Source organism: Cydia fagiglandana, chromosome 26, assembly GCF_963556715.1.
Source record: "Cydia fagiglandana chromosome 26, ilCydFagi1.1, whole genome shotgun sequence".
Taxonomy (NCBI): domain Eukaryota; kingdom Metazoa; phylum Arthropoda; class Insecta; order Lepidoptera; family Tortricidae; genus Cydia; species Cydia fagiglandana.
In genome coordinates this window covers 10029151-10043640 of record NC_085957.1, presented here as the reverse complement: position 1 = coordinate 10043640, position 14490 = coordinate 10029151, and the positions used below count along the sequence as shown (strand labels likewise).

The following is a 14490-nucleotide window of genomic DNA, read 5'->3' as shown; positions in this document are numbered from 1 at the left end:
GATTAATATGAAATGCACTTGGCTTCGGCCCGTGCAGGTATTACACCGGTATTCCCTGGAATACTGAGGAAAACAAAGAAAAACGATAGTTTTTTTAGCATCTTGCCTTTTTTTATTGAAAAACACTTGAATAATAATAAGTATGGTGGCTAGACTTACGTATTTTTATATTACATTTTTGTCAGATCTCAGCGACGGCCGGCATCACCCGCATCACCGAGGAGCACATAGGGCTGCTGCTGGCGCTCGCGCTGCCGTTCTTCTGCGTGGTCAGCAAGTGCGAGCTGGCGGCCGTGCAGCCGCTGCTGACGCGGCTGCAGGGCATACTGGCCGCCGCCAACAAGGTACTACTGTGTGACAGGGACGGCACCGGTCAGCACATAGCGTTGCTGTCAGCAAGTGCGAGCTGGCGGCCGTGCAGCCGCTGCTGACGCGGCTGCAGGGCATACTGGCCGCCGCCAACAAGGTACTGCTGTGTGACAGGGACGGCACCGGTCAGCACATAGCGCTGCTGTCAGCAAGTGCGAGCTGGCGGCCGTGCAGCCGCTGCTGACGCGGCTGCAGGGCATACTGGCCGCCGCCAACAAGGTACTGCTGTGTGACAGGGACGGCACCGGTCAGCACATAGCGCTGCTGTCAGCAAGTGCGAGCTGGCGGCCGTGCAGCCGCTGCTGACGCGGCTGCAGGGCATACTGGCCGCCGCCAACAAGGTACTACTGTGTGACAGGGACGGCACCGGTCAGCACATAGCGTTGCTGTCAGCAAGTGCGAGCTGGCGGCCGTGCAGCCGCTGCTGACGCGATTGCAGGGCATACTGGCCGCCGCCAACAAGGTACTGCTGTGTGACAGGGACGGCACCGGTCAGCACATAGCGCTGCTGTCAGCAAGTGCGAGCTGGCGGCCGTGCAGCCGCTGCTGACGCGGCTGCAGGGCATACTGGCCGCACAAGGTACTACTGTGTGACAGGGACGGCACCGGTCAGCACATAGCGCTGCTGTCAGCAAGTGCGAGCTGGCGGCGGTGCAGCCGCTGCTGACGCGCCTACAGGGCATACTGGCCGCCGCCAACAAGGTACTACTGTGTGACAGGGACGGCACCGGTCAGCACATAGCGCTGCTGTCAGCAAGTGCGAGCTGGCGGCCGTGCAGCCGCTGCTGACGCGGCTGCAGGGCATACTGGCCGCCGCCAACAAGGTACTACTGTGTGACAGGGACGGCACCGGTCAGCACATAGCGTTGATGTCAGCAAGTGCGAGCTGGCGGCCGTGCAGCCGCTGCTGACGCGGCTGCAGGGCATACTGGCCGCCGCCAACAAGGTACTACTGTGTGACAGGGACGGCACCGGTCAGCACATAGCGCTGCTGTCAGCAAGTGCGAGCTGGCGGCCGTGCAGCCGCTGCTGACGCGGCTGCAGGGCATACTGGCCGCCGCCAACAAGGTACTACTGTGTGACAGGGACGGCACCGGTCAGCACATAGCGTTGATGTCAGCAAGTGCGAGCTGGCGGCCGTGCAGCCGCTGCTGACGCGGCTGCAGGGCATACTGGCCGCCGCCAACAAGGTACTACTGTGTGACAGGGACGGCGGCACCGGTCAGCACATAGCGCTGCTGCCGCTGTTCTGCATGGTCAGCAAGTGACGGCCATGCAGCTGCGAATTACCTAATCGCACGTGTATCGTACAACGTTTTACAGTACATATGGCCCTTTAAACTTTTGACATTGCACGAAAAGTAGTAAAACGTTGTACGATACACGTGCGAATAGGTAATTCGCAACTCGTGACGATTTAAAACACTCTCTTCGGTCGTGTTTTAGTTTATCGCCACTCGTTTCGAATTTCCTCCTTTCCGCACTTGTATCGTAAATAACTATTACTCATCTTTACAGAAACCACTCCTGATTACTGACGAGAACATGGCCCGCAACTGCGTGGGCCCGCAGAGGCTGATACTTGACACCATCGACGGTGTCGACCATCCGGACGACAATGACGATGAGTAAGTTGTTCTCTGGAGCTGGTCTCTCTAACTAAATTAATTACTCTTTGACCCAGGCGTGGCTCACTCCGCGATTTCGTCGTTTTGCAACAGGTAGCTAAAAGTACATCCGTTCCACACCAATTTTGGTGGCTTGCCATAAGCCGCGCGTGGCGCTGTCGCAACAGACAGCGTTTTGTGAAAGCATCCTTACACTATTTGTTAACTCTGTCATTTCATGTACTCGAAATATTAAATAAAATTGTTCTATGACTATGTCTAAGATATTTGATTGCATGTATCACGTGTGCAGGCCGACGACGGAGCAGATCCCGGTGTTCCCGGTGAGCTGCGTGAAGGGCGCCGGGCTGAACGCGCTGCACGCCTACCTGCTCGCGCTGCAGCCGCCCGCCACCGAACTGCCTCCACCAGACCACGTACGTGTATCTTCCTTAGTCAGTTTTAAGAAAATTGTAAGTCATCAGGTTGTCCGCTAGCTGGCGCGGTTGCACAGAGCGGGTTTACAAAAAGTAGGATGAGCGTTGCTAACTGGCGCGGACGCGTACGACGTGTTTTATCTACAATGGCACCCACGTGCGTGCGTCCGCTCCGTGCGCTCGCGCCTGCGCCCGCGCGCAATTGTTGAAATAAAAATGTTGAATAAATGTATTGAATTGTTGTAAGTGATCATCCTGGTCACGGCACCAATTGTAATACCCTCCCCTTACAGGAGACGTGCGAGTTCCAAATTGACGAGATCTTCCACGTCGGCGACTCGCTGGGGCCCGTCGTGGGCGGGCTGCTGGCGCGCGGCACGCTGTACGAGGGAGACAACCTCATCATAGGTATGCACGTCAATGTATACGTCATCATCATGCATGAAACATTGTGAATACGAATAGCTCTAATTAAAAACGGAATTTTACCCATACGGAACCCTATTACTAAGACTCCGCTGTCTGTCTGTCTGTCACCAGGCTGTATCTCGTGAACCGTGATAGCTAAATGATGTATTTCTATTGCCGCTATAACGACAAATACCAAAAACAGAATAAAATAAATATTTAAGTGGAGTTCCCATACAACAAACGTGATTTTTTTTGCCGTTGTACGGAACGTTGTGTTTGCTTAATAGTACGGAATCCTTCATGCGCGAGTACGACGCGCACTTGACGGAACCCTTCATGCGCGAGTCCGACTCGCACTTGGCCGGTTTTTTAATGACCCGGCAACATTATTACCGTCTTCTTAAATTGAGCTTATAATAAAATAATAGGGCTTTAAACTATTATTTCTAATTCAATTTCTATTATTTCGTGTACCTCAGGCCCCCTGGACACGGGGGAGTTCGTGCCCATCTCCGTGAAGAGCATCTACCGGAACCGCGTGCCGTGCGGCCGCGTGCGCGCCGGGCAGTCGGCCTCGCTCGGCCTCGCGGGCCACACGCCCGGCCTCCGCCCCGGCATGGTGCTGCTCGCGGCCCCCGAGCCGAGGCAAGGCCAGAGGCCGACGTTTGGCGGGTGCCCGCCGGGGAAGTGTAAAAGGAGTAAGAAGGTAAGTTTTCAGTTGCAACCGATAGTCTTAGAGTTAAACCAAGATAAGTCTGCAACCATTTTGATAGCACACGCAGTGCAAGTGTTATTTATACGTCATAATTTCATAGAAGTTTGTCGTTTAATTAAAATAACACTTGCACTGCGTGTGCTATCAAAATAGTTGTAGACTTATCTTAGTCTAACTCTATAAGGTTATTTATAAAAGTCTGTCGAATCTAAAATACCGTTGATCGTTGTTTGTGATCAACATACAAATTGTTGAGTTACGAAAACATATGGTATTTAGTACGGTCGCCATTACATATATCGGAGCGGCCAAGTTGCTCAAAAATATCTGAACACGCATGCCTGCTGCTGTCGGGAATTATAGACCTGGCTTACAAAATCTCACTTACCCCCCACGTTGCACAATGTACTAATAACTATCACTCAATTAACAGGTCAACGAGATCCTACAAAACCAGCCGAAACACAAGAAGCATAAAAACCGCAACGTCTATCAAGAGCTCGCCAACGCGGAGCTGTCCCTCACGAAGGACGCGTCCTACACACAGGACATGTCCTACACACAGGACAATATGCCCTACACAAAGGACAATATGTCCTACACACAGGACACGTACGTGTCCGACGAGGAGTGCACGTGCCGCGACGAGGTGCTGCTCGAGGACCCGAGCGACCCGCGGGGCTGCATGTACTTCCAGGTGAGGCCTACACACAGGACATGTCCTACACACATTTATGTACTTTTATTATGTTTTTTTTTACATTTAGATTTTATTCTAGAAACATTCTTCATTCCAAAAATCTCCCATTACATGATCAAATAATGTAGGTTAAGTCAGGCCATTCCGGGACTGATCCAAGGCGGTTTTAACCAATAAATGTTATAACTACCCGCAAAATTTACAAATTATTTATTTATTTAAATACTTAAAGATACAGAGTATAGTTTTGTTTTGTTATATCTATACCTTTTACAGACATGTTCGTACATGTTTGTGATTGCCACGAGTGTCTTAATTATTCCAAAAGCGGCGTCGTGATTGAAGAGTTTTCTTAATATATTTTTTACTAAATTTCATAGTTGACTGCTGAGTGGCCTTAGTGAGTCTGTCACTTGTGAATGGTGCAACTGGACTTGACTTGAGTGTATATTGTTCGCAGGCCACTATACACGTGCTGCGGCACTCCACGGCCATCTCGCCCGGGTTCCAGTGCACCGTGCACGTCGGGAACGTGCGCCAGACCGCCATCATCGAGGTACCCTATATAGCATGCATTTTCTCAAATGATTTTTTTTACACCTTTTTTTTAACAATAGTTATTTGTACAACAAGAGATCAAAGTTTGATATTTCTTCGAGTGCTTATTTTGAGTCCCGTGCAAGCGAAAGATTCTATAATAGATCTAATTTAGAATCTTGAGCGTAGTAAGGGATTCAAAAGCGCACGAGATGTAAATAACTTTTATCTCGTGTAGTACACAAAATTTTTCACCCTAAGCAGTGAGAACATACCTAGAGGGACAGAGATAATAGAACCCAAGTATATCGAACTTGTATTAGACCCCGCATGTTGAAATGACATTTGACTATAAAAGTCACTTGAATGACATTTTGTCTCACTCAGTGAGCAAAATGCGATTTTGCTCACTCATACTGTCTCACTAAGTGAGCAAAATGCGATTTTGCTCACTGAGTGAGACAAAATGACTCAGTGAGCAAAAACGCATTTTGCTCACTGTTTTTAAGAAGCAAAGTACCCTTGTTCGAGCTGCTGAGGTGAAAAAGCCTTTGTTTTTCTTTTATGCGAGCGGTTTAATTTCCGTATTAGCCACGTGTTAAAGCAACCATATCCTTTAAAAAGCAACTGTATCGTGATAGTACTAAGGTTCAAAGCGGTGTCGGCATTTGCGCAAACATCAAAAGGGTCGATCTGTCGGCGGCCGATTGTAAGATCAGGCAGATCGTAATGTTCCTGTGTATTGTTTTGAGGATAGTCACATTAAACCAATATATATGTAGGATAGGTTAGTTAGGTTGCTTCAGATGCTCGAAGGGCAAACTGCCCAGAAATAGGAGCCCCGCGTAGAAATAATACGCCCGCCAGAAATGGGGTCTCCGTCGACTCAGGGATCGAGTCAAAGATTTTCACGTTTCACGATATGCCTAGGAATTTCACGATATGCCTGATCTTACGATCGGCCGCCGACATATCCACTGGTACTTTTTACACTGTGACTACATAGTTTAATATGTATGTGTTGTGTGTTCAGGGAATAATGTCACACGACGCGTCGCTCCGCTGCGGCGAGTCTGCGCCGGCGCTGTTCCGGTTCCTGCGCTGCCCGGAGCACCTGGTGCGCGGGCGCAGGCTGCTGCTGGCGGCCGGCGGCGGCACCAGGTGTGACACCCGCCCTGTGGCTCCATACCCTAGATAACATAATGTCACTCTATAGCCATACTGTGGCTCTATAGGCCCAGTGTATGAACTATAGGGGGCAGCATAGGAGCCGTCAGATTTTTTGCGCGAGGCATAAATGTGTCGTTTATGCTTCCGATGTAGCCCACAAATGGGTCTACCGCGATATAATTTCATTGTTTTTACCTTAAATGAGGTTGGCCGGTTGAAGTTTTTAGCAGATGGCGCCATCATAGCTTGTCCTGTCAATCCCTAGAATTGTGTCAATTTTTTGTTTTTTTTAAATACCCTGGATGCCAGCCCTTTAAGCCAAAACTGATAGAAAAAGGGGCAAGCTATGATGGCGCCATCTATGCAGACATGTGACAGTTGCCAACCCCATTCCAACATAACATAACACTTTGTTTTGTGTTTAACATATTTTTTTTCTGTTTCAGGGCGATCGGTCGCGTCACGCAGATCTTTCCCTACGTACCGTGAATAACACCCCTCCTTATTCGGATTTAATCCAAATGGTTCATAAATTTGACCATTCAGTCATGACACTTAAATTATAGTCCGTCAAACAACAATGTCAATAGAAAAGACGCGAAATTCAAATTAGGGACGATAACCCTTCGCGCCTACATTTTTTATATCCTCCTAAGGCCTAGCCATACAGATGAAAAATCCAGAAATTTGAACCTTTAGTGCAGGGAATACAGTTGATTTTGGTTTTGTTTGAAAATTGAGCGAAACAAAAGAAATGCGACTCTGTTCCAATTTAAATTTCATCTAACTGAATAAGTACTATAGGTAGGACCTTGGGCCTTAAGAGGCTGTTTGCCTTTTTTTTCTACTGACGGAAATGGCTTGACAGACTCAGTTTTGTTACTAGTGAAAACATTAAAATCCTGTGCATACCGGGTGCGTGTACGGGCGCGTTGTAATATACAGTTTAGTATAAGAGACGACACACCGCTTGCGTGACGTGTGCGTGCACGGCTCCGACATATTTGCGCACGTGTACGTCTGCGCACACGCAGCCGGTGTGCACTGGCCTAAAACCTTTTAAAAGGAAACTTAAAGTAAACCACCCAATTCATATAATGGCTTATACCCGAGCTATGTACTTATTTTTATATTACTACAATTATAGTCTGTATCTTTAGGTATTTAAATAAAAGTAAACAAATAATTTGTAATTTTTCAGGTAGTTATAACATTTATTGGTTAACCGACCAAATACAAAACCACCTTGATCAGTCACTGAACGACCTGACTTAAACCTACATTACTTGATCGTGTAATGTTTTCATCTACCCCAAGGCCCCTACGCTTTCTGTTCTCTTTGACGGCGCAGCAACTAGTATCATTTCTCTCTCCTCGCTATTTTAAAAATGCCATTTGTCAAAAAAGGACAACCATACTGTTGACAAGGTGAACTTCAAATCAAGTGTTGCCTTTTTTGATGCATCCAGGCTGTGTATGTGTGCGTAAAAACGTGTATGTGTGCTCTTTTAGGGATGTGAAAAGTCGATTTTAATCATGTTATATATCGATAAATGCTACACAGCGGAACAAAATAGCTATTAATTGAAGCTTCAATATCTTCGTTAAACATATACATAATTGAAATGCTAATGAATAATAAATATATTAGAATATAATAAATTATTTCAATTATTGCGGAACACATATCTTAGTAGGTATTTATGTATTTTAATTAAATATCTGAACTTTCACTTGGTTCCCTGCTGGGGCGTGACGATAAAATTGTGATCTGATAACCACAATAAAGAATAAAAGCGTTTCTGTTCATTTTAGATATCGTCAAACCTTTGAAGTAAAATTAAAATTGCAAGAAATGTCGATAGTTTTTCGATATGACTTTATCGACATGGCTACAGCAAGGTGGTGTTAAATTGTTAATCGTACACTAAACAAAAGTGGCAACAGTGACAGCTCTGTGAGACCGTCTCTATATATTATAAGTCTATGATCTACCCTTAACTGGCTTAAGGAGCCATTTGAGGGTAGATTTTGTTTACTCTTATTTAAATACCTGAAGATACAGAGTATACATTAGTGTTAATAAACTAGTTTGTTGTTTATTAAATACAAACATCGATCACTAATGTTACTATAAGGTCAATGTGGCTAATTCCGTCATAGGGGTTACTCCGACCACTATAGTTCATTTTTTTAGCATTAGAAAGAAGGTAAACAATCTTGGCGTAGCAGCCTTGATTAAAAAGTATTGAAAAACGCTTTAAAAATTAGTTTACATTACTTATGAAAGCAAAATAATGTAAAAGATCTTGTATGATTTATAATTCTAACATATTTGCTGTGACTTATTTTTCAGTGGTGATTTTTAATAAAAAAGACATGTCTAGATCGTTTACCTTCTTTGTAATGCTAAAAAAAACGAACTATTGCGTTTTTCTCGAACAACATTGATAATTTCGTCGGCGATTGCTTAGTTTAGTTTCAGCTATCAAAAGCGTCTTCTCGTTTGCCTCCTATTTCATAAAAAAAAATCTTTTCTTACGATTGAAAATCAAAGAACTCGCTCGTGGACGGAATAGCCCCTATGACGGAATGAGCCACATTGACTTTACTAATAACCCAGTGAGACGCGAAACATAAAAACTCTCTGATTACCACCACAAGTTCATAGCCATAGTGCACCATATGAGTACTCAAATAAGGTTGAATTTTGTTTAATATTTTTTTTTAGTTATTGATCAATATTTTAATTGCTTAATAATGTGAAAGTTTACTCATAAATACTCGCATAACTTAGACTACATTAAAATGTTATATGTTTGCGGATTATGGAACTCGGAGCGTAGCTAGGGTTCTACACGTACCGTCCAAGGTATAGATTTATTTTAGATTGACAATCGAAGAGAATTTAAGATTATTTGTTTTTAATTTCATAGAAACCTTAGTGATTGCATTATAAGTGGTAAAAAAGCTTTTTTTTTCTAATTTTTTGTTATAGGTCATAGTAAAAAGTACATAACTCACTATATTAATGTTACATTAAGTAATTTTTTATAATGTTTGATTTTAGGATAAAATACATTTGCTGTTGTACAATCACGTCTAAAAATATCGATACGGAAAAAGTGCCAAAAATATGTATACACGACCTTATTGGTTATTGCCTATATATTGAGGTGGTGTATACATATTTTTGGAACTATTTCCGTATCGATATTTTTAGACGTGAGTTTTCTTTAGGTGTAGTCACGTTTGTCAATTTACAAGGGCAGTATTTTAAATGTATTAGTTTAGTACGATATTGTAACAAATTAGGGGAGACTGGGGAGATTTGGTCACCTAAATTAAAAACCCTTTAATTGCCAATAAATAAATACTCTCCGAAAAGTAACACATCGCTATACGGTTCCGTTTTTGACAACGCAGTAGAATTAGAATATCCTAACTCAATGGCAATAAAAATATTCAATAAAATTAGTAACGAAATAAATAACACCAAGTCCGACAATGAATTCTTTAAAAAACTAAAAGATCACTTAATAGAAAAAGCTTACTATACTTTAAATGAATTTTTTCACGACCAATAACTGCAATTAATAAAGCACCTATATAATAAATAATATACCTACCTAATAAACATATATAATCACTAATATACATAATCTAATTGTACAAAAAACTCGATCTCCTCTTGAATAAACTGTTTGCTGTGCCCTACAGGGTGTCATGTTGTACACAATTCTATGTAATAGGTTAAGATACAATGTGATATGCAATAAAGATTATGAGTATGAGTATGAGAATTACTATTTTAGATATATTTAAAAATTATTTTCATATTTCATATTTATTTATTTCGTAAATGCACGGATACTTTACACTCATTCATTTTATAATTTAGGGAACCCATTCTCCCTAGGATCAAGTTTTCCCATTTCCCCTGTAATTTGTGCTAGTTCCCATAAACATTTGTGACGTTGTTTATTACTGAATCGCGATTAGAAAGGGATTGAGATAGCTGTCAATCCATATTGATTTTGACGTAAGTGTATGGAAATCTGTTATTTCTAATCCCTTTCTGATCGCGGCATGATAATACGACAACGGTTTCACTCACTTGAATTTTTAGTCGCTATTGGCGACATGTTTCGGGCCCGTCGCCACAATGTCGCCAATAGCGACAAAAAATTCAAGTGAGTGAAACCGTTGTCGTATAAACAATTTAAAATATGTCGCACGAAAGTTTAATGTCGATTTGTGACGTTTTCAACCAAAAGGTACCACATTGTCGATAAGGTCGATTCAAATTGAAGCTATATGGAAATAGAGCCTTATTGACCGACAATAAGTACCCTTTTTGGTCGAGAATGGCATATTTTTCTAGAGTTAATTTAATTTCACAATTATATTAAGGTATATTTTTTTTTTTATTATGAATGGGCTTACTCATGGCCACAGACTAGCCGAGGCGTAGACGTGGCCTACGATGGAGCGAGCTCGCCCAGAAGGTGCCTGTTCACTCTTGATTTGAAGGTTGCCGGGTTATAAGAACACGGAAATATAGACGCCGGCAGGGAATTCCATTCCTTGGCAGTTCGCATAAGGAAAGTAGAAGCAAAGCGCTTCGTGCGAATTGGTGGAGTATCTACCATGTAAGGATGGAAACCGGCCGTGCGTCTAAAAGTCCGATGGTAGAATGGGGACGGTGGTATAAGCTCGTGTAGCTCTTGGGCACACTCCCCGAAGTGCAGCCTGTAGAATACCGACAGGCTGGCGACTTTCCGCCGATGGGCCAAAGACTGAAGCTTAGCCGTTAGCTTCTTGTCGCCAATCAAGCTATATATTTCGCTTTAAACGTACAACTGAAGATCTTTGCTTGTTTTTTTTTAATTGATCATTCGTAATTATTAGAATATTATTACAAATAATTGTATAAGTAATTTTTAGTTATAAAAGGTTCGATGCTTGAATTTATTAGAAAAATAGTTTTTTTTCTAGTCCCTAGGTAGTGATTTCTTGTTTTAACCTTTTGACTGTGATGCGGTGGCTGTGGTGAGAAGGTTAAAATTGATTTTGAGCACTAGAATACTAATTTCAAATTTATATTCTTAGTGACATATTCGACTCAGTACTTCAGTAGGTTATAGACCTGAATACATATATGTATTGGCATACATGTATATAATATATTGTACATACGTCTCTGGATTTCTTTTTCAAAAGGTCCATTAAGAGGTATCTGAATTGTTTACTGAATAAATGTGACCTTATTAACTAAAGGTACCACTTCGATTTGACATACCTACAAGCTGATTTTTTTTTTTACATTACAGTATATGGTCCTACTTTCCCTCACTAGTGCGGGAAAGAGCACTTTCCATGCATATGTCAGAAGTTTAAAGGGCTATATGTACTGTAAAACGTTGTACGATACACGTGCGAATAGGTAATTCGCAACTCGTGTCGATTTACAACACTTCCTTCGGTCGTGTTTTAATGTATCGCCTCTCGTTTCAAATTTCCTCTTTTCCCCACTTGTATCGTAAACAACTATTTCGTTACACCTGTGCTAATAACGAATATTTATAATTATAACCGACGAAGTGGTACTTTTTCCTTAAAACGAGAATAAAAACTTGTATATATGTTATGTTAACCTCGTGCCGCCCACCATACAAAATTATTGCCAAGGAAATTAGAATATTATTGTATATTGGATTGGGTTGAATTTCATTTGTTCGAAAATTTTACAAGACAAATGAAATGCTGCCTAATTCGTTTTTTATTAAGGTTGACATTCCATCGAAACTGATTGTACATCCTAATGTACATTGGGCGGCACGAGGATAAAATTTTCTTTTGTATATAAAAATCACATGGAAAGTCTTCCAATACTGTCATGAGTTATATCAAGCCAAGATGGCAGTGATTTTGATACCCCAGGCTGTGCAAGTGTTATTTCTATGAAATTATGACGTTTAAATAACATTTGTACAGTCTGAAATATCGAAATCGCTGCCAACTTAACTTGGTCTAACTCTACCTACTCAACAGATGTTCTAGCTTAGTCAATATTCATACATACAGGGTGTCCCAGAATTCGACGTCAAGCCGTAAACGGATGATAGACCAAGTCATAACAGTTATCATAAAAATACAAAAAAAATCCAACTCATGTTCTTTAAAAATTATGGTCACTTTAAAAATTCACTAAAAAATCCACACCCGGTAATTATTCAAGATTACACAATAATAAAAAAATTTGAATAAATTATGGAATTTGTAGTAACAAGAGTTAAAGAACCAATTAATACAAGGTGTGGATTTTTTTGTGAATTTTTAAAGTGACCATAATTTTTAAAAAACATGAGTTGGATTTTTTTTTTTTGTATTTTTATGATAACTGTTATGACTTGGTCTATCGTCCGTTTACGGCTTGACGTCGATTTCTGGGACACCCTGTATATACCTCGTTCATACATACACTTAAAACACTAGACATGAGTAAATAATGTAATATATCTCCTTGATTATAGGATTTTTACAATACTACTCTATAGCATAGAGAAATAAATGAGTGCTAACTCCATACAAAGATAAACCTATTAATAAGAAGTTTTAACCGAGCATTGCGAAAACTTATTTATATAAAAATATTTTAAACTTTCGCGTTTTGAATACATATTAACTCACATTATAGACGGGTCTAACGCGAATTATATTCAATTACCTTGATTTACCGACGTTTCGACACAGGTTACACTGGTCGTGGTCGCGGCTGACTGATGTCCCAGCAAAGCAGCAGATGCAGCAGCTTATTTATATTAAAATGCAAGCTTAATAAGTATTAAGTTTTAAGCAAGTTTTAAACTTATTACCAATACGTTTTACCATACCTCCAATACAACTTTAAGTACCAAAATTGATGTATGGAGTGAGCGCTCTATTATCCTATTTCTCTATGCTTATATCCGCTCTTTAATTAGTATGATTCAGAGTCGAAAACGCGATTCAATTGCTCGTTAGCATGATTATTTGTATGTACAGTCGCCATCATATATATCGGAGCGGCCAAGGTGCTCACGAATATCTGAGCACGCCTCTATTGTCAAGGCGTTAGAGTGCATGTTCAGATATTGTGAACACCTTGGCCGCTCCGATATATCTGATGGCAACTGTATGTGATCTATTAAATAATCTGGCCGCGTAGCCAAAATGCCAATCGCTTACGCTCCGTAGCGATCGAAACGCAACCGTCACTGTCGCACTAATACGGAAGAGTGATAGAGAGACACAAAGCGTTTCGTTGTCGAAGCGATAGCGATTGTAACCTTGGCTAGGCCGGCTGATTATAGTGTGTAGCTTTCAAATAGAGCTCGACGGCTAATCCTATTGTCTATTGTTAAGTAAAACCGCACGTGCTACTTACCGGCAAAAAGGGGTCTTCATTATTCTATTTGGCACCTGAGCGCGGGCTAGTCCAACGCTCAAAAAACCAGTGTAGGTGCGCTCTCCGATAACGCGCCTTTGTTACGCATCTCGATGACACATTTTAGACTGGTTCTGTAGCGTTCGACTCGCCGGCACTCAGTAACCGAAGTACGTATCATGCAGGTGGTTGTGGCACGTGGCACGAGCGGTTTTACTTAACAATAGACAATAGGATTAGCTCGGGCTCTGTTACAAAACTACGAACTATAACAATAGACAATAGGATTAGCCGTCGAGCTCTATTTGAAAGCTACACACTATACCTAAAGCTTGTCTATTTGGCTGACTGTACACGTACAGACTGTACTTATGTTTAAATAAGTAGACGAATGAACATATTTGTGATAGTAAGATACTAATTCAATGTAAAGCACACACGTTGTAACATAAGCACACTTTTTAACTCTAATAAAAATATTAACTGATTCCCTTTTTACAAGCTTTTATTTAGTTTCACCTGACCGTTGTCTGTCTGTCTGTCTGTGTGTAATCAAATATTGCAAGTTAAATTTGATCCACTTCCCGGTTTCCGATTGAGCTGAAATTTTGCATACATGTATGAATCGGATGACAATGCAATATTATGGTGTCATCGAGCTGATCTGATGATGGAGACCGGAGGTGGACATAGGAACTCTGTGATAAAACAACGAAACCTAATTGTGTTTGGGGTTTTTAGAATTGTCTCGATGAGTATTAGTTGCCTGTGGAAAGAAAAGTATAGTTAGCGATAAAAGCTTGTACTTACCAAAAATTAAATTTTTGGCAAAAACTTGTTTATTTTATGGTTCTTTTCTTCCGAAAAACTACCGGGACGTTACCTAGTGTCAAAGAGAATTTGAAATAGAGGAATATTGTCAAAATAAATTATGTAGTCAGTATGTAGTACATTTACTGCCATCTTTCGACACAAACGATGAACACTTTTAGAATACCATTTGATTTTAATTCTTATTTTTTCATTGATATGTGTTAAATTTGTAAAATGTGAAGATGTATCGCCATCTCGAGAGTAGGCCAAAGCAAAGACATATGTCAATAAAACAAAAAATA

General features: G+C 41.5%; 1 protein-coding gene across 1 annotated transcript in view; it reads left to right on the top strand.

The window, feature by feature from the left end:
• The window catches only part of LOC134677657 (uncharacterized), a 38355-nt gene extending 28369 nt beyond the window's left edge, over positions 1 to 9986 (top strand). Inside the window, exons 17-25 of the mRNA XM_063536118.1 lie at positions 186 to 344; positions 1888 to 1997; positions 2290 to 2413; positions 2707 to 2821; positions 3304 to 3530; positions 3973 to 4236; positions 4700 to 4795; positions 5810 to 5937; positions 6393 to 9986. Of these exons, the coding sequence (XP_063392188.1) occupies positions 186 to 344; positions 1888 to 1997; positions 2290 to 2413; positions 2707 to 2821; positions 3304 to 3530; positions 3973 to 4236; positions 4700 to 4795; positions 5810 to 5937; positions 6393 to 6435 (1266 nt within the window). The 3' untranslated portion in view covers positions 6436 to 9986. The remainder of the gene's footprint in view (positions 1 to 185; positions 345 to 1887; positions 1998 to 2289; positions 2414 to 2706; positions 2822 to 3303; positions 3531 to 3972; positions 4237 to 4699; positions 4796 to 5809; positions 5938 to 6392) is intronic.
• Positions 9987 to 14490: the final 4504 nt, after the last annotated feature.